The sequence below is a fragment of the Crassostrea angulata genome, chromosome 6 (genome assembly GCF_025612915.1).
Source record: "Crassostrea angulata isolate pt1a10 chromosome 6, ASM2561291v2, whole genome shotgun sequence".
NCBI lineage: Eukaryota > Metazoa > Mollusca > Bivalvia > Ostreida > Ostreidae > Magallana > Magallana angulata.
In genome coordinates, this window is record NC_069116.1 from 13,878,332 (window position 1) to 13,903,247 (window position 24,916).

The window sequence follows — 24,916 nt, forward strand, 5'->3', positions numbered from 1 at the left end:
TTTGATTTTGTTTAATAGATTTGTAAATCTTCGTTATTTTTGTTATTTTGTAATTCAGAGGCAAACTGAAAAGAATGAACCTGGGTTGATGTTGAAAGACGTTTCCGTCTTGTTTATTTATACTGCAATAATATGTTTGTACGTCCCTGGCTTATTTCAAAAGTAATAAAAAATATTTTGGTTAATAATTTTATAAATCATAATGTTTCAGGTTATATAAAGTGATTGGAAATGATAAAAAACAAAAAAATAAATAACAGAGAAACCCGGGATGTGACGGTGTTTTCGTACTCGGGGATGCTATTATACTCTGTCCCGAGTTTTTGCTTCCACCACTTTTTGCTTGATATTTCAATAATAGTAAATACCTTTGTGCTCAAACTACGTTCATCCACTAATATGAAATAAGTTTAGATTATCTGTTTTGAAACGCCCCCTCTACCGCTTCAGGTTTCAATACAAATCCCAAAATTGAAAGTCTACGGAGATTTTGCATTGCATCAGCCATTAAAAAGCCCGGATGATAACGTTAAAAAATTGCGCGATGTATTCCGAGTGTATTCCGAACGGAGAAAAAATGTAAACATTTCCCATTATAAATCTCCGTAAGAAAATTGTTTTTATTCCTGTGAAATTTTATGAGTGAAAAGGGATAATTGTTCAATGACGATACCTGGGATATATTCCCTTTCAGTGTTTTTTTTATTAAAAATCGTCAAAAATTGATGGAAGCAATAACTTGGGACAGACTATAGCCGGGCTGAACGAGAACCGGAATCCGATTTCCCGGGAAAATGATAGTAGTCTTGTCGAAATAAAAAATATCAAAACTTTCCTACTAAACGTGATACATTTGTCATTATTTCTATATATCTGAAAAATGTTATGATGGGACATATGACCCAGATATTTTCCGCGGACTACTTTTACACCAACCCGATGAAAAAGAAAGTAGAAATGAAAATTCATGGAATCAGAACGCTCGTTGGCCCCGACCACTCCTCCTCGATTTTAAAAACGACACTCATAAAACGTGCATGAAATCAAGAAAAAAGGTAACATATTGTAAGTATATTATTTTTACCATATGTCATTTTGCATTTATGTGGCATACCGTTACCGTTAGAGATAATATTTATAGTTCCTACTTCCTCCATCTGGCCTCCTTATTCTGGATGTTCGAAGTTCATGTATATTTTAATGTAATATGTACGTTTTGATTATGCATGGTACAAGCGTCTAAAGGTTGATTTAGTATATTGGATCGCGTGGGCTTCTGAATTAATATGTTTTACGGTGCTACCGTTGTGGCGAGCGCAGCAAGAAATTTTACACATGTTACATTGCACCATTGTCAACTTAGTGTTATTTAGTTATCAACTTAGATCAAAGAATTTTTGAGAGAAAGAAAGACAGAGAGAGAGAAAGACAGAGAGAGAGAGATTTATAAGTTCTAAGTTTAAAAAAAGTTCTTACAAAATACATAGACTTGCTTACGTTCTTTACTTTTGGAGAGAATTGATCAATCTGTAAACGTAGTTTGTGTTTAATTTGGTCAAAATTGTTAACGGTTAATACAGTATTATTTTTTTGTGTCTTGTTGTTATCTGAATTTTATTTTTTTTCCTGGTAATTCATAATTTTTTTTTAATTTTTTTTATTTATTGCATTCTAATTACAAATATCCATGCCTGCAGTCCCTGTTTGTAGGTGTGTAATTTTCCATTTGCCAATTTAATGGTTTGACTGTATGCAATATCTGTAGATTTTTTACCTGTTTATTTTTTTCTCTTTATTCTTTTTTTTCTAGTTCAAAATAACTACCATAATTTTTTTAAGTCTTCCCTACTTATACTTATTGTACATGCATGCAAAATTAGCTTAAATTGGATCGATATGACAGTGAAGTATGGCTCTTGCTAGTATATATATAATCTCTCTATCCAAAAAAAACAAATTGCTAGTACATGCATTACAGATGTTTGATCCACCTCTTAACTTATCGCAGGAAATATAGCGTGAGATCACTGTGAAGTCAAACATTAAAATGTTTACGTATCTCAGCTCAATCGGAGGAATTGAAACATATAAAAAAGATTCTTATGGTTATAATTTTTTATATAACAGGGTTCGAAATAATTGATTGTCTGATGTTCTGAAGGTCTGGGACTAGTATCGGTAAACTTTCAATTTAAATGGGCTTCCTGGGCTTTGTGAAGAGCACTTGCCCTAGGGCTATAAGTCTTTCCATACATCCCTTTTTTCAGTATGCATGAAATCTGTTTACAAAAAATATTTTCAGATAAAAAGGCAAAACTTTTAGTAAATACACAATTATTAATATAGTTTTGTATGGATTACTGTGAATATGAAATGATTGGAAATTCAAAATTAGCAAATTAAAATTAGCAAAAACTGATTGATTGATTTGGTTTGAACATATTTATTGCATAAACATATATACAAATGGTTCGAACACAAGTTCTAACAACTTACGAGGTTCTTACCAAGTATATTTACAACTGTGAAGTAGTATAGAATGGAATTTCAAAGTACATAGAAATGGATATTACTAAAGTGGTTAAATTATTAAACAAACGTACATGTATTTATAAACAGTTCTGTTTGAATTTGGTCCAAGCAGTAAGACTGAAATTACAAGAATCTACCACAATCTCTGATAAATCTTTGAACAGCTATAAAAAAAAGTTGGTTTAAATTGACAGTCAGAGATTCAGGTTCCTTAATTGACTTATTATTTGAGTTATTTAAATTTTGGTTGACAAGTAAGCAGTGATAAAAACTGTGAGTTTTATTCCAGCCCTAAATTCAGAGAACTGTGATGAAATTGGTTAATAAAAAATCATTGACTATTTTGCAAAAAATATTGAGTACAGCCACCAGATTATCTATATTTTATATCTGAGTCATTTATATACTGATGGTATTTTAATGTGTTTTTTTTTAATTTGAATTACAATTAAAACCAAAGTTGTTTTTCCTTTTTAGAATATGAGTGACAGCAAAGGAAGAGGTGGTAGGGGTGGTGGTCGGGGAAAGCCCAGGGGAGGGTCCCAGGGAGAGGGTCGGGGAGGCCAGTCTGGGAGAGGAGGAAATGTCAGAGGAGGGCCGCAAGGTGGCAGAGGAGGACCGCAAGGTAGCCGAGGGGGACCACAAGGTGGAAGTCAGACCCCCAGAGGAGGAGGGCATGATAACCCAAGAGGGCATTCAGGTAGACAACGGGGTCTCCAAAGTGGTACATCTCTCTCCAATATGTTTAGAGGTTTCTGTAGGAAATATACTGTATGAGTCCTCTTTGTATAAAACGCTTGAATTCATTGTATTTTTTAAAATATGGTCCAAATCAACAAAATCCTTTGAACATGCAGCATCCAATAATATGGGTTTAACTGTAGCCAGTTTATAACAAGAGGGCACATTTATATCTACCTATTAGAACCATTTAAACAAGACCTTGGACGTTCAGTAGATCGTAACTCTCTATTTTTTGCATCAAAACAAGTAAAAAATTATGCTGGTTTCAAACGAAATATACACCAGTTGCGTAGTCTTAGCTCAAACGCCAGACAAATCGTGTTGATTTCAAAGAGCCATGGCTGAGTGGGCTACAATGAAATAGACGGGTCTACGTCATATTACGTTTGACTCAACTACACAAAGTCCAAGCACTTGTTGAAATGGTTCCAATATATACCAATTTTCATAAAATTTAATATGAATTCTTTATGATAAAATGTTAATGATACTAATAGTTGTTTTCAATTCATATTATGATTCAGTTTTATAAATATCTCTACAGGCCCAAGACCAATTCTCGCCAAGAACCATTTCTTCCCAGTGCATCATTACTTCATTTTTCATATCAAATTTCATGTTTGGAAAAAAATGACTTAGCAAGGCACTTGGTGAGAATTGGTCATAGGCCAGTACTAATATTAATATGGTACATTATGTATTTTTTGTATTGCATGAATAGGGCAACAAAATAGGTATGGAAGTCATCAAGACTTGTTCCCAGGACAAAACTTTAATTCTCAGACGTCTCTTCTTGGCAATCCAACCAATTGGCAGCCGGGGGTTCCCCAAACTAATGTGCCATTACCCCCATACCTGCCAGGGGGGGTGGTCAACTATCCAGGACAACATCAGATTTATCCTGGAATGCCGCCAAACTATCCACCACCAAATGCCCCAGGTGTACGAGCACCGCTGATGTCACTGCCACCACACCAGATGTCTTTGCCACAACAACCACTAACGCAGCCACCAAGACACGATTCCTCAGCAGGTCTGGTTTGGATTTATAATGTCTTTAAAAATACTAAACGAAACATAATTTCTGATTAAAATGTCCACTCAATTCAAGCATGAAATGTTTTAGCTCACGTAGCAATATTTAATTTATAATGGCATGTTATGTTTTACCAAATGTTTAGATGGTAATATTAAATATTAAATGAATGTTAATAGCTGTAAGTAACTTAAACCTAATTCAAAGATATGGTAAACAAAATACATAAAAGATAGAAAAATCTCTTGACTATTAAACATACAGAGGACTAAATTTGTAAAATTAACACTAAAATGGGTTAAAGAACTTCACAAACAAATCATGTTATGATCATTACAGGGTCAGCTAAGTTTGAGTCAAAGCATCCAGTGGTGAAACTGAATGATTTGAAGCCAGGGCTGAAGTACCAAGACCAACCTACCAACAATGATTTTGTGTGCATAAGTGTCGAAGTAGGGGGCAGACTTTTTGAAGGATATGGGTTGACAAAGAAAGATGCAAAGAAACAAGCAGCAGAATTTGCCTTAAAGGATTTGTTCAACATTATATGTATTGAAGGTTCAGGCATTTATCATACTCTGTCGTTTTGTTCAACATTATATGTATTGAAGGTTCAGGCATTTATCATACTCTGTCGTTTTGTTCAACATTATATGTATTGAAGGTTCGGGCATTTATCATACTCTGTCGTTTTGTTCAACATTATATGTATTGAAGGTTCGGGCATTTATCATACTCTGTCGTTTTGTTCAACATTATATGTATTGAAGGTTCGGGCATTTATCATACTCTGTGGTTTTGTTCAACATTATATGTATTGAAGGTTCGGGCATTTATCATACTCTGTCGTTTTGTTCAACATTATATGTATTGAAGGTTCGGGCATTTATCATACTCTGTGGTTTTGTTCAACATTATATGTATTGAAGGTTCAGGCATTTATCATACTCTGTCGTTTAGTTGAACATTATATGTATTGAAGGTTCAGGCATTTATCATACTCTGTCGTTTTGTTCAACATTATATGTATTGAAGGTTCAGGCATTTATCATACTCTGTCGTTTTGTTCAACATTATATGTATTGAAGGTTCAGGCATTTATCATACTCTGTCGTTTTGTTCAACATTATATGTATTGAAGGTTCAGGCATTTATCATACTCTGTCGTTTTGTTCAACATTATATGTATGGAAGGTTCAGGCATTTATCATACTCTGTCGTTTTGTTCAACATTATATGTATTGAAGGTTCAGGCATTTATCATACTCTGTCGTTTTGTTCAACATTATATGTATTGAAGGTTCAGGCATTTATCATACTCTGTCGTTTTGTTCAACATTATATGTATTGAAGGTTCAGGCATTTATCATACTCTGTCGTTTTGTTCAACATTATATGTATTGAAGGTTCAGGCATTTATCATACTCTGTCGTTTTGTTCAACATTATATGTATTGAAGGTTCAGGCATTTATCATACTCTGTCGTTTTGTTCAACATTATATGTATTGAAGGTTCAGGCATTTATCATACTCTGTCGTTTTGTTCAACATTATATGTATTGAAGGTTCAGGCATTTATCATACTCTGTCGTTTTGTTCAACATTATATGTATTGAAGGTTCAGGCATTTATCATACTCTGTCGTTTTGTTCAACATTATATGTATTGAAGGTTCAGGCATTTATCATACTCTGTCGTTTTGTTCAACATTATATGTATTGAAGGTTCAGGCATTTATCATACTCTGTCGTTTTGTTCAACATTATATGTATTGAAGGTTCAGGCATTTATCATACTCTGTCGTTTTGTTCAACATTATATGTATTGAAGGTTCAGGCATTTATCATACTCTGTCGTTTTGTTCAACATTATATGTATTGAAGGTTCAGGCATTTATCATACTCTGTCGTTTTGTTCAACATTATATGTATTGAAGGTTCAGGCATTTATCATACTCTGTCGTTTTGCATTGTCATATATTGTCCCCTTATGCAACAACACAAAGATATTGCCAATTTTTAACAAATTAACAACTAAAAAAAACTAAAGATTGACAATGCATGTATCCTGTATTAGATTAATATTGAATGCATTTGTGTATAGTAGCATTGTCTTGTTCAGGACTTTTTTCTCAATTAAAAGTAGAAAAAAGGTCTATCTTTATAGCAAAAAAAAATATAACATTTTAGTATACAGTATTTACTAATAAAACCTTTACCCAATTACTGTTAATTGGGTCTTAATAATTCCGGAAAGAGGATGGAATAAAATGTAAAATATCTTCTTTATTAACAACAGCTACATGTTTATTTCATCAAATGGAATTGAAAGATTGTATGGAACTAAATTTGAGATGATTTATTCATAAACAAAAATTTCCTTCAAGTACACAGAAATTCCTTGAAAGAATTGAGTAAATACTAATGGCATTAGTGAACAGTATGGAAAGAATGCATCTTTTTGATAACTTACATTTCGTTATTCTTGGAAATTATCAATAGATAATACTTCGCAGTTTCTATTTTTAGATCTTTTCTATTGGCAGGGTTTTTTTTTGCAGAAGATATAAATTAAAGGATATATAGTCTAGTATACTACATCTTCTTAAAATGGTTACATCTTACATTTTATTCTCTTCTGTAGAAAAAGGTTCAGGAAATGATCAGGGATCTTCTGAGAAGAAAGAAAAGGCAAAACCAAAATCAAAACTCAAAGATGAAGGAGAAGATATGGAGAGAATCTTCAATGACACAATGGAAGACTTGAAGAAGTTGACCCTCCCAGATGTGAATGTTAAGAGTAAAAGGCCACCAACTGGTAATAAAACAATGCAAAAAAACCAAGGTGGGAAACCTCAGAAAGAAATAGATATGGGAAGTAGAGGCAACCTGAAAGACGATAATATAAATGATGATTCCCAGTCTGAAAGAGGAGGTCGTAGACGAGGTGGGAGAGGGAAAAGAAGAGGGAAAGGAACCAAAGCAGGGGAGGCACTGCCGGGGGATGATGGGGAAGAAGATGAATCTGGTAATGACAGTGACACTAGTCATGTATCGCAGTCAAGTAGAGGAAGAGGCGCCAACAGGAGGGGCAGGGGAAGAGGTAGAGGAGGTTTACAACCATCTGGTAGTACACACGATTTAAATGTGCAGGATGATTCTGACAATGAAAGTGTGTGCAGTCAAACTTCACAATCAGGAAGAGGAAGAGGAGGAAGAATTCAAAGAGGAGGCAGGGGAAGAGGTAGAGGAGGAAGGGGTGCTAATTCCCAGAGGCACAACAGTGGGGGTCAGGAAGGAGAAAAGGATGAGGCAGAAAACAAACATCAGCAAGCTGCCCTTGATCTGGGTGATGAGTCTGATGAGAACTTCTCTGAAGCAAAAGTCTTCAGATATCTTGTGAAAACATTAGGAGGGTGTGCTAGCATACAGAAATTTAAGGAGGAGTTTTCTCCTTTGCCTGCTGATTTCGATGACTGGGTCAAGACACCCAAGAATAGGTTGTCAGTTTTTAAACGAAATGGTAGGCCTGTTGTCATAGGACCCTATCTTAGGGATGCCACTGTGTGTGTTGATAACATGGGGTTTGGAGGAAATAAGAAATGTAATCGCAAGGAATGCAATCACTTCCATGTTTGCAACTTTTTCTTAAACGGATGGTGTAAACGTGGATTTAAATGCAGAAAAGGCCATACATTTACAAAGGGGCCAAACCGAGAACTCAAAACAAAGTTGGGTCTTAATCCTTTTAAGGATGCAGAGATAAAAACCATAATACTGTGTAGGTACCCTCAAGTTTGCCCAAAAGGAAAATGCCATAAAGAGGATTGTCCATATCTTCACATTTGTTACAACTTTCTACGTGACAAATGTGAAGATTCTGACTGCTCAAGGGGACATGATCTAGGTACTCCACACAACTTGTGGGTTCTGTCTGTCTATAGAATGGAGAAGTGGCCAGTTGAAAAAATGGCTTTGCTGAAATTTCTCATTAACAAGCCCATGAAACCACGTACCAAAAAAATCCCTGGTGATACTACTGAATCCACAATAGATCCAGCAGAAAGTGTTGGAAGTGTGGACGATGAAGATTTTGAAGAAAATGAGTATGATGAGGATACTGATGATGATGACGATGATGATGATTATGATGATGAAGAAGATAATGCAGAAGGGGATAAGGATGTAGTTGGAGAGGTGTATCACTATCCAAAGTTTGTGGATTCAGAACCTAAAGCAGAGACTCTTCCTAAGAAAAGACTGGATAGGAAAAACAGATGGAACACTAATGAAGAGGAATCAGAGCCGATAGGTAAGTACATGTTTAGTGAAATAACATACGGATAATAAAAAAGGACAACTATCAGAGGTTTGGGGGCATTTCTTAGTGTTAATGAGAGGCCCATCGTCCTTATCAGTCACCTGAGTAACTGCAGTAAGGCTTTTGCAATGTATATTCATGTGCATTCTAACTACAGGGCTAATGAAATCATTTTTAATATTCCAGGATTGTTTTATCCAATAAACTTTCTTAATTCTAAAAAAAAATATTGAAAAATTGTAACATAGCATACATGCATACAGTGACATAATTGAACAAACAATAAGTACCAAAAAATTATCGGTTGAAACTACACCCCCTACCCTATATAATCATTAGAGCCCTGCCATAACAGAAGAACTCCTCACCCAGGGGCCATGAGATTCTTAATTTTTGAATATATAGGCACTCTTCCCCATCATTACTATGTACGAGGGTCAATCAAAAAATATGAAGACAATGCGGCTGTCTATCATATATTTTTCAAGAAAGTCTTACTAAACAGATTAATCTGTGCACCTACACTTATGTTATTGATATGCGAAGTTTTAGTCCATTTGATGAAACGGTATTTTTGTTACACCTTTTTAAAAACAACATGTTTAATAGTCACCACGGCGCACGGTAACGTTCAAAACATAACGTCAAGATTAAACACGCACAGTTTATAGATATACCCCATCTTTATATCACGCTTAGTCTCTTGTGCCTTTCTCCTTACAATTTAAAATGGCACTGAACCACTTAACATCTTATTTGCACACATTTGTTTGAGAATCACAAGTTAGTTCTCCAAAGTTTTCATTGTCTAAACATGTATCTATTAGTTTACAGTAAGGATAACCCTGAACGTAGGTTGACGTTATTTTTTTATAGACCAAATATTTACAGATATTCTACTCTCTTTCGGACTGTTTTATAATCAAAATACAATTACCACCACCCCCACATAATTCATTACAGTTAAACACAAACTTGCAAATAATTGTTGACTTATTTTTTGCACCATAGAGCATTTTCATAGCTTGTATCGGCTTTTTCCTGAGTTAAATCCATTTTGTTTGTACCTGTCGTTGCGCCGTGACGTCCAGCGACGTCGATGTTTTTAGTCAATTCTAAAGAGGACTATCTCTCTTTAGTTTCTAATATCCGTTCGACAAAACAATATATCCCGTCATTATTTGGAACATGAATACCATGACTATACTTAATTTGAGGTTTCAATATTTTTTTTATTTTAAGCCCAATCTATAGAGATATTACTTTCAACATTATATGGTTTATTGTTGACATAAAACAAATTTTGACCGTGCGCCGTGACCTCATTTTTGCAGGATTAGATTCTAAGTAATTCTTAGAAATTAAGGAATTTATTAAATTTATTTCTTGCAAATTGTTTGAAGCTATTGCTAAATTATGTCTACCAAATTTAGTAATGATATGACGTTAAGTAACATAGCTATGACAAAAGTCTTCGTATTTTTTGATTGACCCTCGTACTTATTCATCTGATTAATACCCAGGAGCAGAGAAGAAGATTTTAAAAAGAATTACTGCATTTATCTAGAGCACCGATCAAACACCAAAACCTCTGGCCCAGGGGCCATAAACTTCACAATTTGGTGGAGGCACTCTTACTCATCATAACTAAGTAAATGTACTAGGTTCAGCTTAATACCCAAGAGCGGAGCAGAGGAGAAGATTATTAAAGAATTTATGCATTTTTTCAATATAATCTTTAGAACCTTACCCTAACACCAGAACCCCTGACACAGGGGCCATGAATTTCACAATTTTGGTAGCGAGATCAATGCTTATTACAACCATGCCAACAGTTTGACTGCTTGAGGTCTGGGAGTAAAGAAGATCTTTTAAAGATTGCACTAATTTTGATTGTCTTACCCCCACCCCTCAGCCCCCAAGGGGGCATGGGGCCATGACATTCACAGTTTCACTCCCCTTCACTCATAAATGCTGTATGCCAAATTTGGTAGAAATTGGTTCAGTGGTTCCAGAGGAGAAGCTAAAAATGTTCAAAACTTTAAGACCGACGTACAACTAACACCGACAGACAAAAACTTATAGCAATATGGTCACCTGGGTGACTCAGTCTCTAAAATTCCAAACATGCAGGGAAAAGTAAGGTACATTAGCTACATCTTAAATTGTGCCTATAGCAATATAATATTTCATATCTAACAAGGTCAGAGGTTGTGGCCATTATGTGGTTTGTTTTTCTACCTTAGTACAGACAAGAATTTCAAGATTTTTTATTGGATCTAACATACCCCATAGATGAATAATTTAAACATAATGAAATCAAGTTTTTACTATGCTAATATGTCAATAGGATGATTATGTATGTAATGAAATGAAATAAGTAAATGTAAAGTTTTTTTTTTAATGAAAAAGTTTGTAATTTTTTTTTTTATTCAGAAATTACTGAAAAAGTCAGTACAAATACTAGTGTTCTAGAAAGAGATGCTGACAAAAAAGACATTTGTCCAAGTTTGATACCAGGATCCTGCAAGGAGAAGAAATGTGACAGACACCACAGGCCACTTCCCTATCTGTGGCAGATCCGAATATTTGGCACATGGGTCAGCTTTGATGACGAAGAGAATGAGAAATTGGAACGAGGCTACTGCAACTTGGAGGAAATAGGGGATGCAGAGGTAACTGACATAGTCACAGAAATGATCAGCTTTGAAATATTTATCTCAAAGTTTGTTAGTGTAGTTTGCATGTTTTGTCATAGTTTGTGAACTACAAATGAAAATTATACAGTGTATGTGGAGAAATATTTATCAAGCAGAATATGGTTTGAGAAAAAGTAGTTTGCCCAAACAAGGCTTTAAAAGTTGGATGAGTTAATTTCTCAATTTGCCCTGAACATATAGAGACTTGTCATAGGATGTAGCACTATCTACTTTTTGCATCAAAACAAGTAAAGAATGATGCAGGTTTTTGAGGAAATTATGCACAGATTTTGAAGGCACAGAATTTAAGTTAAAAATATCTTGCTGAAGAGCCATGACTGAATGGCAAACATTAAAATAAAACAGACCTACATCAAATAGCTGTTCAAGTCAACTACTCATAGTCTAACCTCTTGTCTAAATGGCTCTTATATTCTTTATGCATAAGCAGGACTGTTATCTGATAACTTTTATAGCCATGGAACAATTTGTGACTCCTGATTTTAGATACAAATATATTTTACAGAATCATAAACAATTTACTAAACAGATGTACAGGTAGAATGACTGTTCCAGATGTTAATAATATAGATGTATGAAAACTGTTTATTTTTAAAAGGTGGAACATGAGGAAAGGAAGTACAAAATTCACATGAAGTTCAATGAGAACATTGGGGTGGTGTATGAAATAATGCATGGAGAAGAATCACTGAACACCAACGATGTGTTGAGCAGCCGCAGGCTTTCAACTGCTTCCTTTGGCAAGGAGAAAAAGCCGTTAACAACTGGATCATTCCACACCCAGTGGAGATGGTACTACCATAACGACGTTGGACAGTGGGTTCCCTTTGACAAGGTTGGTTATGTCTTCTGCATTGTTGGGCAATTCAGTGAGTGGGCAGACATCTCAGATTGTTTCTTCCCAGGTTAAAAAATCTGAATACTGTTTATTAGGTAACTTCAGTATGAACGCAATTTAAAGCTATGTTTGTGAGCCTTTCTGATTCATTGAAAGTTATTCAGTGTGAATTTAATACATGTCTTTGTTGAAAAAAAATCAAAAATCTTGCTTCTGTTTTTTCTGATAGTTGTGACCAATATGAAATATGAAAAACAAGTTTGTCACTAACAATTTTACAAAATTAGAATTAAGTACTCCCCTAAAATAAGAAATCTACATTGATTAATTAATTGGAATTTCTTTCCATCTACATATATTGTATTGCTCCATTGTCTTTCGTCATGGTCTGGTGTCTGCATAGCTCTCGCCTACCCTTGGCTGCTTGATAAACGCATGAAGTATTGTAATACTGAATACTCATTGTCATCTGTTACATCACATTTAACCCTGTTTTAAAATCTAAATGCATTTGGTTGTTACCTCATCAGCGGTAACCAACCTGTTTTATGTAAACTTTGTTTATATTATAAGAAGTTACATCAAAAGGTCATGTAATCTCTGACTATGGTCTTAATGAACTACAAGATATTGTTGTCTCAAGCAACCAGATGGGAGAGGATCATACATATTGGTTTTAGTTTGCAATGATGATATTGTCCATTCATAAGATTTTTTGTCACCTAGTTAAACTCCTTTAGTGGTTTTCTTTATCAGGATAGATTCCAGTACACATTGGAGAAAAAATATGTCATGGGACAAAAAACCTACCTTTTCACCAGAGAGAACTACAAATTTAAGTACAAAATAGAGTTGGCTGATTGGACACAGGTCAATCTGGACACGGGCAAGGAACGAAAGATCCTGCGCAGACCTGTGTTTGTGTCCATTACAGATGTGGCAGCAAAGATATAGTAAAAATCTTTTTACATGATATTTTATTTATCTTTATTATCAAAAGTTGAAAGATTTTTCCATTCTTTTCATTGTTTTACATATAAATACATATAAACTTTATTTAACATGATAATAACACAATTGAAGTCATTTGCATTTCCAGCAAAATGAATATCCGTATTGCAAATTTTTCGCCAAAGGGATGGTTTTTTCAAAATAATTTTCATTTTGTTGGTATCTTAGAGAAATGAAAACAAAAATGTTTTTGATTTTTTCATTAGAGCTTGAGGTTCATTGTTGTTGACACAAATAAATTTTATATATTTCAGCCCACCTATTATTCAAGTGTCGGCTACAGGACCTGTACCCCCGGGCTGGGCCCCTTGGGACTTGGCCCACCCCTTTGAGTTGGTAGAACTTGATGAATCCTGTAAAGAGTACAGAGAGGTGAAGGGAGCCATGTTTGATACATTGAAGGAGGACTACTTCACTATCAGTAATATTTATCGGATTCAGAACTTAAGTCTTTGGAAGGAGTTCAATATGTAAGTCAAGTTCACTGATGTTTTCTTTCTCAATCTAATTTATTACCCTTATCCCTAAATGTGTAATATTTGGCTTATTATAAGCCAAATATTACACATTTAGGGATAAGGGTAATAAATTAGATTGAGAAAGACATATTATATTACAAGTTATACAGCATATTGCATATTGTATATATTGTATATTGATTTTTCAAGAAGTTAGTGTGGATTTGAATTGGCGTTGATTAAGTTTACATGATAGAATTCTACACTGAAATTTTGAAATACAGAATTGCAGGTTCAATTTTGGTTCAGCCATTAATTCTCATTATGTATTTGCTTATTCTTCCTTGCATGCTCCTATGTATTCAAACATGAAACATGCAATAATAATTAAACTTTCTGTTTGTCAGTTGTTAAATTTTGATTACATGTACATGTCTTCTGAATATTCAGACATGCGAGGGTTGTCCAAAAAGTTTGTACTTCGCATTTCATTTACATTTTACGACCCTTTGATACAGTAGAATTTTAGTTTAAATTTAGGAAAAGCATTCAAAAATTTTATGACAAGCAATTCAATATGCAATATGTATATATGAATTCATTTAAAATGACAAAAGTATGATTGTCCACGAACTTTTTGGACAGCCCTTGTACATGGTATACAAGGTTATTTTTGCCCCATGTTATTTTCGCCCTTCTATTTCTGTAAACAGTTTCACACTGTCTATAATTTGCCCAGATGCAACCGTGTTCAAAGAGATAACTCTGTCTCTTTACAATTCAGTGGTTTCACCTAGTCTTAAATTCGTCTGCAGATAATTATGGCAAAAGTGAAAAAAGGTCAATGATTTGTAATATACAATGTTGGTAGCATTCCACTTTAACATATGCAGAACCTTAATTGGCAAGGAGGAATGACCAATTACATTATGAAAATGATGGGGATATGCACTTAAAACTCCTGCATTTGTAGGCTTTACCACTTAGCTATTCACACCATTGTCTAATGGTTCATTTAGGCTCAACAAATTCCTACTTTTCCACTTTCTATTTTTAACAACTATGAATGCTTTACTCCATAAATGCAATCAGTGCAAACGAGAGAGATTAATATAAGTTTTAGAACTTGCTTATCAATCGTTGTAAAATAAATAAAGTTCAGTTATTCTTTTTAAAACTTTAAAAGATAAACATAGAAATGCAAAGTAAAGGAGTGAACAGAATTTTTTACCAAAATCGTGACCATTCCCCTTTAAGAAAACTTTTAAAGATAAAAGAAGAAATGCAAAGTGGAGGAGTGAACAGAATTTCTGAGTGATTATGGCATCATAAACTGCAACTAATCTACGCAACAATGTTAAGGCGTCCCGATGCTAAAATACGGCTGGAAAACGATATTTTTAAATCATCGTAAAAATACTTTGACCGGGAGTATTTCTTAAAATCTATGATACATTTATTGACACCGATGTTAAACATTACATTTGATGCATTTTTGTGACGTCATATGTACTTTGTAATCACGTGACGGGCGAATCCTAATAATGCGTATGATCTATATAAATCGCATCGGCGCAGGTGATCAATGACATTAAATCATACATATTTTTGATAAAACTCCTTTGTTAAGTCATATACTTTGAAGTTCTTGCTTGGGAAAGAAATAGATATTTCGTTTATGGAAGATATTGTTGAAACATTCCACAAAATCATCAAAATAATGCACATTTTTACTAATCAAAAGCGATTTACAAAAAATTGGGGTAAATCCGTAGGTTTCCCAATCAGATTCACATTAGTACTTATATTCTCTACCAATATTACGTAAAATATTCTAAAATTGTGTTGATCTTTCACCTGCGCCAAACTGGTTTTACATGCATGGAAATTTCTTCATTCAGTTGTTTACACGTAGCAGGGAGAGTCTCCAAACCACTAGTTTATAAATAGTCTTTTACTTAAAACGAAGCTATAAAACTGCTGATTATTTGATACTGGTTTTTAATATGAATGAATTCTGTACGTTTCGCATTAACGGCAGCATCTATGTAAAGGAAACATGCAGTATTATACTGGTTTGATATAATTCACTTTTAACGTTTTAAGAAACATTCCCTGAGAACTATCAACAGGAATGCAGATCGTGATGTCAAAGTTAATTATGACGTCATATCGTATGAAGTACAGACAAGTGACTTTCTACATATCGCTGTAAAATCAATTGGGAATCCTTAACATGCTCGCGTACTGGCATACTGGATACGGGGTTATTTTCACCCAATGTAATTTTCTTCACCCTTTTACTCTTACTAGCAAACAGTTTTGCCCTGTCCTGAATTCGCCCAGACACAGGTGTGTTCAAAGAGAGATGATTTGTGACATAGGAATTCGGCCAGTCTTTAAATCGCCCGTTGACAAGGAGGTCAAAAGGAGCAAAAATAAAATGGGGGCGAATATTTCTCTGTATACAGTATTCCATGATATGCAATTTAGTGAATATTATTTGAAATAAGCTGACCATTTGCATAATTTACAGTTCCATGTGCACAGAAACATGTTAATTTTGCCAATATTTATAGTATTTTTCCAACATGTTATTTAACTGTTATAGATTGATTTTATTAGAAATGTCATTTTACATTCATTTGAAGGAGGAAGACCAATATGGAGATGGACCATGAAATGAGAGGTGAGAGTGTCAATGTAAAAAGTCTCTTCCATGGCACAGATTCCATTAATACTTGCTATGGTATTTGTACAAACAATTTTGATTTTCGATTGAGTGGGAAAAATGCTACCATGTATGGCAAAGGGTCATACTTTGCTACCACAGCTAAATACAGCAACTGTTACACCAGAGGTCCGCTACGTCTTATGTTCCGAGCTCGAGTTCTGATTGGTCGATATACCAAGGGAGAGAAGGACATAGCATGCCCTCCAAACATTCCAGGCGAGGGTCACAAAAGATTTGATTCTTGCGTGGATAATGAAACTAATCCAAGTATATTTGTCGTATTCGACAGAAATCAGAGCTATCCAGAGCATTTGATTGCATATAAAGGGAAGGATGATGAGCTCAGTCCTGCACTTAGTAATCCTGCACCTGTGTCAAATCCTGTGAGTAGGCCAAGCTCTTTGAGCTCTTTGCAGTCAACTGCATCCGGTGTTGCTCAGGCCTCCTCCAGCACTCTAGGGAACATTTCTCAGAGTGCGCAGAGATCCCCTAGTCAGCTGTACTCGGGGCCCAGCAGTGGTATTGGTACACCTCAACCTGCTTCAAGTCCGGGAGTGATGTATAGCAATCCCTACCAGTCGTCCCCGACAACAAGTTTACCTGGTACATCCAGGAGTCCATCGGAGTCGCAGAGTTTCTCTTACAGGACAGCATCCGGACGTGAGCAGAGAATGTCTTATCCGGAAGCCAAAAAGAAGGAAGAGACCTGCAGTATCCAATAGACTATTGTTGGATTTGGACAATGTCTAGTAGAGTGCTTGTGGAATTAGAAAGTTGCAAGGTGTTATGCCATTATGAATGAAAATCATTTGGATAATAAGTCGCATACGCAACAGGTTTGATGTTCTCAATAAAGCAATTAAATGAGGATTTCTGCTTCAAACTACAAAGGCAAACTTAAACATATTTTGTCTGCTTTGTGGGTTTTCAAAGACATAGATAGGGATTTGCCAGTTTCTTGATGAAAACAATCTTATAGAGTTTTTTGTCATGTATTTTTCACATGACATGACTATGGCCAATAGAATGAAATTCTTGGCCCACAGATTTGCAAAGGGGTATAATTCAGTGGAAGAATATAGAGAGAATAATACATGCCATTTTCCATATCACAGCTTGTATTAGCCCGAGGGCCAAAGGCCCGAGGGTTGATATTGGTCGAGGGCTGATACAGGCTGTGATATGGAAAAAGGGTATCTATTATTATATTCATTACATACTTATTAATAAAATTTAAAAAACATCAACTTGTTCAAATTGATTTTAAATATTATTTGAAAATAATCTATACATGTATGAAAATTAAATTATGTGATCTAATTGTTTTAACAAACATGTAGCTACAGAACTGGCATTTTCTCAGATTTATAAAGTTAACTGCTCCAAAGCATTTGCTACCATTTGATGTTTTCAACTGCACTTAAAAATGTTGATGTAACAAATGTTTTCGTCTGAAAACATGCACAAATGCAAAAACAAAAAAAAGGAGTGGAGTTTTGCAAGGGGTGTGATACAGATCTGTATCAGCCCTAGGGCTGATAACCTGTATCAGCCCCAGAGGCCAATCTGTATCACATATGCTAAAAACCTGTATTTATTATTACTAAGTATGTAATGAATAGCTTTTATGAATGTGGTCATAAGTCTGGGATTTGGTTTTTTTTTTTAAATGATACTGAGCTCAGAGGATTTTGCATTGTATGTTTCTGTATATTATTGTTTATTATATGTACATAGTGTTTCTCATCTGATAAAGTACTAGAGTAAGTGACCAGTATTTTATTCTGATGATGTTTCACTAATAAGAACTCTCACAATGAAAACAAAGAAGATTAATGAAAATGCCGGTATACATACATTGTGTATTTGCTGGTGATGGTGAAGAGAGATTAACCAGACATTATTTGATCCAAGTTATAATAAAAGCAAGTACGTTCATGAACTTGTAAAAAAAAATTGGATTTAGTACCGTAATATGAGATGGCATGTTGCAAAAAATAATTCAGCAAGCAAGTGTATAATTTGGGTTTGTTGAATATAATCATATCATATTGGTCTGGAGTTAGATTGGTTACTGGTGTGATGACTCTAGTTGTTGATATGTGCCATATTTAAAGTGCTTATTATACCCGCACTTTCTAAAGAAAGTTCGGGTATATTGTTGTTACCCTGTTCCGTCCGTCCGTCCGTCTGTCCGTCCGTCCGTCCGTCCGTCTGTCACGTTTTACTTTCTCAAACTGCTCTTACATCTTATAAACCAGCAAACTGAACTCTTGGAGTTTGATTTGGGGTATCATGTTGTTTTGTAAAAAAGTTTCAAAAATTCTCTGTTAGTCCTGGGGGTCAAATAATTGGTAAAAAATGACGTTTTTTCACAAAAAACCTTCTTCCTCGAACTCCTCCTACATTTTCAAAAGTAGACAAATCATCTTTTGGAATATGTTTTAGGGTATCCTATAGATGCGCAATAAGGTTTCGGAATTTTCAATTTTGTCCTGGGGGTCATTTAATGGCTAAAAAATGACGTTTTTTTACAAAAAAACTGGTTTAAAAAACGTCATTTTTTTTAAGCAGTAGCCAAATGATCTTCTAGAATATGATTGGGGGTGTCATATTGAGGCATGATCAGGTTCCAGAATTTTTTTTTTAATTAAGGGGATCAGTGGGCAACAAAAAATGACGTTTTTTGGCAAAAAAAATATGGTTCCCAGAACTCCTCTTACAACTTTTGGAGTAGCTACATCATCTCTTGGGATATAATTGGGGCTGTCCTATAGATGTGCAATAAGGTTTTAAAAATTTAAATTTCATCCTGGGAGTCAAATAGTAGCAGAAAATTGACGTTTATCACTAAAAAATCAAACATTGATCCAAGAGCTCCTCTTATGATTTAATGGATAGACAATCATATCTTTGGATATGATAGGGACTGTTCTATAGATGTGCAGTAAGGTTTTCAAAATTTAAATTTCATCCAGGGAGTCAAAATGTAGCAGAAAATTGACGTTTATCACTTAAAAAAAAACATAGATCCTAGAACTCCTTTTATGATTTAATGGATAGACACATCATATCTTGGGATATGAAAGGAACTGTTCCATAGATGTGCATTACGGTTTTGAAAAATTAAATTTAACCCTGAGGCCCATTACCTACCGGTACATACCTTTTGATGCTCTTTAAGGATCAAGAATATATATGGTTAAGGGGTGGGGATCTCAACCGTTTTCGAGATATTCGTGCACTTCCTGTTCAAGGGGGGTCATGACTACCCATCGGGGCCCATGACCTACATACCGTTTGATGCCCATTGACACAAGGTACAAGAATATATATGGTTTAAGGGTGGGGATCTCAACTATTTTGAAGATATTAAGGGACTTGCTGTTTGAGGGCGTCAGGACCACCCACAGGGCCCATGACCTACATAACATTTGATGCCCCTTGACATCAGAAACATGAATATATATGGTTTAGGGGTCATGATTATAACAGTTTCTGAGATATATGGTAATTTCAAATTCCTAGGGGGTGGGGATGACCCCAGGGGTCAGATCTAATAAACCCTATATATTGCCAGTAACAGCCAATATATGATTATGAAAACCCTATATTATTATCTTTGTCCGTTTTCAAGTTACCATTTACAATAGAGTCTATGATTCTTTCTACAAGGTTCAATGTTAGACCCCACACCCTTTTGACACCCCCTCCCCCCCCCCCTCCCCCGAAAAGTGGTTGTCTAACCCAAAATGAGAAAAATCAAACCAGGGTGCACAACTAGATTTGCAGGCCTATCATATCCTAGAGTTTTGTACAATTATGTTCAGCCATCTCTGAGAAACAAGTTCAGAGCGGGAAAGAAGAAAAAGAAGATGAAGAATATATACATGTATTAAGAACCGTACAAAAACAATAAGTCTCCAAACTTCATTCAGGAGACTTAATAATTAATAAAGATTAAATAGAGATAGGATCATCAAACATCAATAATTTAAAGATAATTGACAATTTCTGATTCTAAGGGGGTCAGGATGACCCCTTAGGGTCATGACTTACATGCCATAATGATCTGATGCGCCTGCATGACCTAAGGAGGAATAATATCTTTGGATTAAGGTGGGGATCTCAATCGTTTTTATGATATTTGATAATTTCAGGAAGAGCACTTGGGATCATGACCTACATACCATCTTAAATGCCTTGAACTAAGAAACAATAATATAATATGTACATGATATATGATTCAATTTAAGAACCCAGATATAGATCAATCATCTGTTTTGTAATACTTCCTATGTATATATACATGTACATGTATTAGTTTGTGTTTTGTTCTATACTATTCATGTTCATGACTGTAGTATGGCTTAGTCTTATTTTAAATTACATTAAAAAATTGTCAAATATATGACTTGGAACCCCCACTCCCAAACAAACTCAAATATAAACTGTTTTCTCTCTCTCACCCCCCCCCCCCTTCCTTGTCGAATAATCTATTAAAATCAAAATATAATTTGGGTGTCTCAAAACTTTTATAAACTGGTAAAAAATGTTATTCTTAAAAAAATTACATTACACCTTGCATAATTGACAAATGATCTATTGAGATACGATCAGAGGTCATATTTCTACCTTGGGATCAATAAGTAGTATTCATTGACAAGTTAAAATTAATTAATAACAATAAATGATTCAAATTATAAATGTTTATACTCCACATTCATCCCCCCCCCCCCCCAATCTAACCTGCTTATAAAGATTCAGTCTTCTTAATACATTCTTACATGTGTACAGTAGCAAATTTTAAATCATTTCTTGATTGCTTTTTCTCTCGTGATTCACATTAACATTTTGGAAATTGCTTAATTCAATTTTTAAGATTTATAAACAAAATGTTATATGCATCACTGCCATGTGTATTCACCTATTTGGGGCAATTGTAAAGTCTCCTAAACAAAGCAGTGACATCATTAGGCTAGGAATTACCCACATGGATCAAGCACTACTGTATAACATATGAATAAGATAAAATACGTTATTATTTCTATAGTTCTAAAATGTCAGGGTGTCTCCAAGGGGGCATAATCTTACAATACAATTTTGCGCGCAATGACACAAAGAGCAAAAATAAATAAAACGGTTTCGGGATGAGGATCTCAGATCTCAGAAGTTAACAAAATATACAGTGTATCATATCATTTCCTATTTCATAAAGGGGGGGGGGGGGGTTAAAGACAACACCTGGGGGTCATTAATGTACTTTACACCAGTTGATGCATCATAATGACTTTAGAAGATATTTTGTATTTTCCTGTTTCGTGGGGTCAGAACAGTCCCATAAGGTCATGACCTACATTGTATTTGATGCATTATAATACATTAAGAAAGAAATACTCCTTCCTTCCTATTATTACTCATATAAAAAATATAAGTGTCTACACTTACTTACATATGAAATACACAAATTTAATAAGAAATTGTTTATACAGGGTCAATATGGGGTTCAACTCAACAGTGCATGCAGTCTGACAAATGAAAAAAATAACTTTTGCAACTTAAATGACAGAAACTTTACAAATGCGATAGGAGAGGTAACGATGATAAGCTTATTTAAATATTAAAAGATGATGATACAGTATGCTGTCAAAGGGAGATTACATTTAGAAAGTGAAAGTAGAACATATATACATGTGTATGTATGCTGGCAGGAATCCCATGCTGGCATCTTATTATATTGTGCTACTGCTACTACATGTATTATGCTTACCTAAATTGGTCAACATCATAATGATAATCCAATTAAAACACAATAATGAATTCCTTTAGCTGATCTTAACTACCGTAATCCTTTTCTGCATACGGAAAACACAGACATGTATGTATGGGTGTTGCTAAAACGCGGAACGGAAAACGGAACGGAATGGAAATATCATCACGTTTATCCCTTAAAAAGGGTATAGACTGGCCAGAAACGATTTACTTTGTATCTTTTATTTATATCTAATGAATGATTATCAACATGTTGCTATCTTATTAATATTCATATGAATGTCTATCAATTATAGCATTGTATTCATTCGGCTTTAGTTGAGTACGAAACGGAAAAATCAAATGTATACGAATTGTGAAACATTAACATAATTAAACGAGCAAATTAGCTATAACTTTTTACTTATTTCTCTTATATGGTATTGCTGGCATATTAGCGTAACGTACGCAGTTAGTGAAAGCGTTTTATGCGTGTCTTGAGTATTTTTATATTATTTTCAAATATGATGTACATGTATATACTTACATCAAAATTGAATTTTCGGTGTTCTAGACGATCTTTTATCATACAGACGATACAGTATCATTGAGATGGAAGAAAAAAACTGTAGGACTGACGACATTAAAAAATTAAAATACAGTAAACATTAAAATACCCGGTAATTTGTGAAACTAGTAATTTGTGAAACTAGTATTTTTAGCAATGCAATTTTGTTTACGTTTGCATTACAAAGCATGCAGTTGTTTATTCCAGCAGCTATATACATATGATCCGAATAGAGAGCTCTAGACGTTGCCTGGTTTGATTTTCCAATTATATATTGGGACTATAGTCTGTCGATCCCAAAATATTCATGCAGCACATTTGGACGATTTATAATGGAAAATGTTGACATCTTTTCTCCATTTGGAAGTCACTCAGAAGACCTTGCACAATTTTTCAACACCATCATCCGGGTCTGTTAAAATGCAAAACCCCGTAGACTTCTTTATTTTTAGCCGTGTATTTATACCAGCTGATAAGCTAGAGAGGACGTTTTAAAGAAAGAATAATGAGAATGTTTAATGCTTCTAAAAGAGAATCGCTTGAACCGAGGTATATATAAATATACAGCAAAAAGTGAATCGAGGACATTTTGGGACATAATATAGTGGTCAATGCATGTACTGTTAATTTTGAGGAAATAAATATTCTTGAATAAATAATCTAATATTGCTAATCTTTCAAAAAAAATTAAAAAGGTACATAAAGTATATCGTTTTAGCATACTTAACAAATCTATGAGGTAAATAACATTAGATAAGATTTTCCGTTTTCCTTCCGTTCCGTTTTCCGTTCCGCGTTTTAGCAACACCCATGTATGTATACACGTGAACCCATCTAATCGAAGAGCTGGGTAAAACTAGTACCCGCTAATGAGACATGCAAACCTGTGTTGTGTACGTAACTTCAGACAAAGATAAGTCATTTGTAACATGCATGTATTTTTATGACCTATTCTTCAAATCCACTTGATCTATTTTATTAGGTAAATAACAGCTTTAAGGTGGTGCAGGACACCTGCATATTGTGATGTACATGTATACTTCCTATTGAGATAAACAATAAAGTATGTTGACTATTGATTAAATATTTACCCCCCAAATAATGTTACTTATTAACATTGAAGCGCAATGGGTTAGAGCGTTTACATGTCTGTAAGAGCATTGGGGTCCAAGGTGTATTTTTGGTAATTTACGAATTTTCATGGGGAGGGGGGGTCTGGACCCCTCACTCCCACCCCTTCTCTAAATCTGTGCACACGATGATGTTCATGTAGGCACACAGAAGCAAATCTAAAACCGGCAACCGCCACGGGGAGGGGGCATAATTTAATTTTTAATTTTGTTTGTAATAATTATATAGACCATTATACTTCCTATGACATAAAATGTTAAGATTATTGATTAACTAAAAATTCACTGCAAACAGTTCTACCCCAAATTGCACATAAAGTGCTGCTCATGTCACGATGTGTATTATCATATGGGCAGGGATCTCATCCTTCAGTTATGAAAATTATAATTTTTAAATGTATTACCGGAGTTTGCATGTAGCCTTCATTTTTAATTAAACTGGTATAAAACAGTGTTATTTAGGGGCAAACACATGGTGCGGGTATTACTGTCTAATGACAGCATCTAGTTATATTTTGTTAATACATGTGCATTGTTATTAATGTTTGATTGTTTTCAAGTGAATGTACCAATTATTTTGATTAAGTGATTAATTATGGTACAGAAATCTGAATGTTTAAGACAATCCTTGCTCTACAAACCGTAGAAGGTGGGCTGTGGATAGACCAACCCCAAGGGGAGGTATCACAGATCCTGTTCAAGAAATAAAATCACTGGTGCTGCAACAACAATAGAGGCAGCCATTGCCCAAAGGGATCATGGAAGGTTTTGAATACCATTCTAACTAAAAATATCGTACATTATTCCGTTACTTGTACATGTATATTTTTCATACAGAAATTACAATTCTGCATGTGCTTGTCTAAAATGCAAGAAAAGGGCAATGTAAAAATTGAAAATTGGATTTAAACAGCAATATGAATTCCATCATTTGGCAGATGCAAATTTTGCCTTTGCTGGGTTGGGATCATAGGGTTACAAATCCAGGAATTCACCAATCTAAAGGATTAACCCAGCAGCCAGAAGTGAGGTTGCATGCATGGATAGACCAATTTATGATTCTCTTGTAAAAGT

General features: G+C 34.6%; 1 protein-coding gene across 2 annotated transcripts; it reads left to right on the forward strand.

The window, feature by feature from the left end:
* Positions 1-933: 933 nt before the first annotated feature.
* On the forward strand, positions 934-18,515 carry LOC128187848 (uncharacterized). 2 transcript variants are annotated; one of them, XM_052858480.1, is made up of 10 exons: positions 934-1,065; positions 3,010-3,232; positions 3,998-4,309; positions 4,652-4,870; positions 6,956-8,623; positions 11,069-11,307; positions 11,951-12,187; positions 12,947-13,143; positions 13,456-13,671; positions 16,311-18,515. In XM_052858480.1, exons 2-10 carry the CDS (start codon positions 3,013-3,015, stop codon positions 17,113-17,115), a joined length of 4,113 nt encoding a protein of 1,370 aa, XP_052714440.1. In that variant the 5' UTR covers positions 934-1,065; positions 3,010-3,012; the 3' UTR covers positions 17,116-18,515. The 2 variants fall into 2 exon arrangements, with proteins under 2 accessions (XP_052714440.1, XP_052714439.1); XM_052858479.1 differs by having other exon boundaries at positions 944-1,055.
* Positions 18,516-24,916: the final 6,401 nt, after the last annotated feature.

Excerpts from the sequence above, each read along its gene's own strand:
- LOC128187848 (XM_052858479.1), top strand. Across the intron at positions 3,233-3,997 it reads TAACCCAAGAGGGCATTCAG|GGCAACAAAATAGGTATGGA; the intron begins GTAGACAACGGG and ends TTGCATGAATAG. Across the intron at positions 4,871-6,955 it reads CAACATTATATGTATTGAAG|AAAAAGGTTCAGGAAATGAT; the intron begins GTTCAGGCATTT and ends TCTCTTCTGTAG.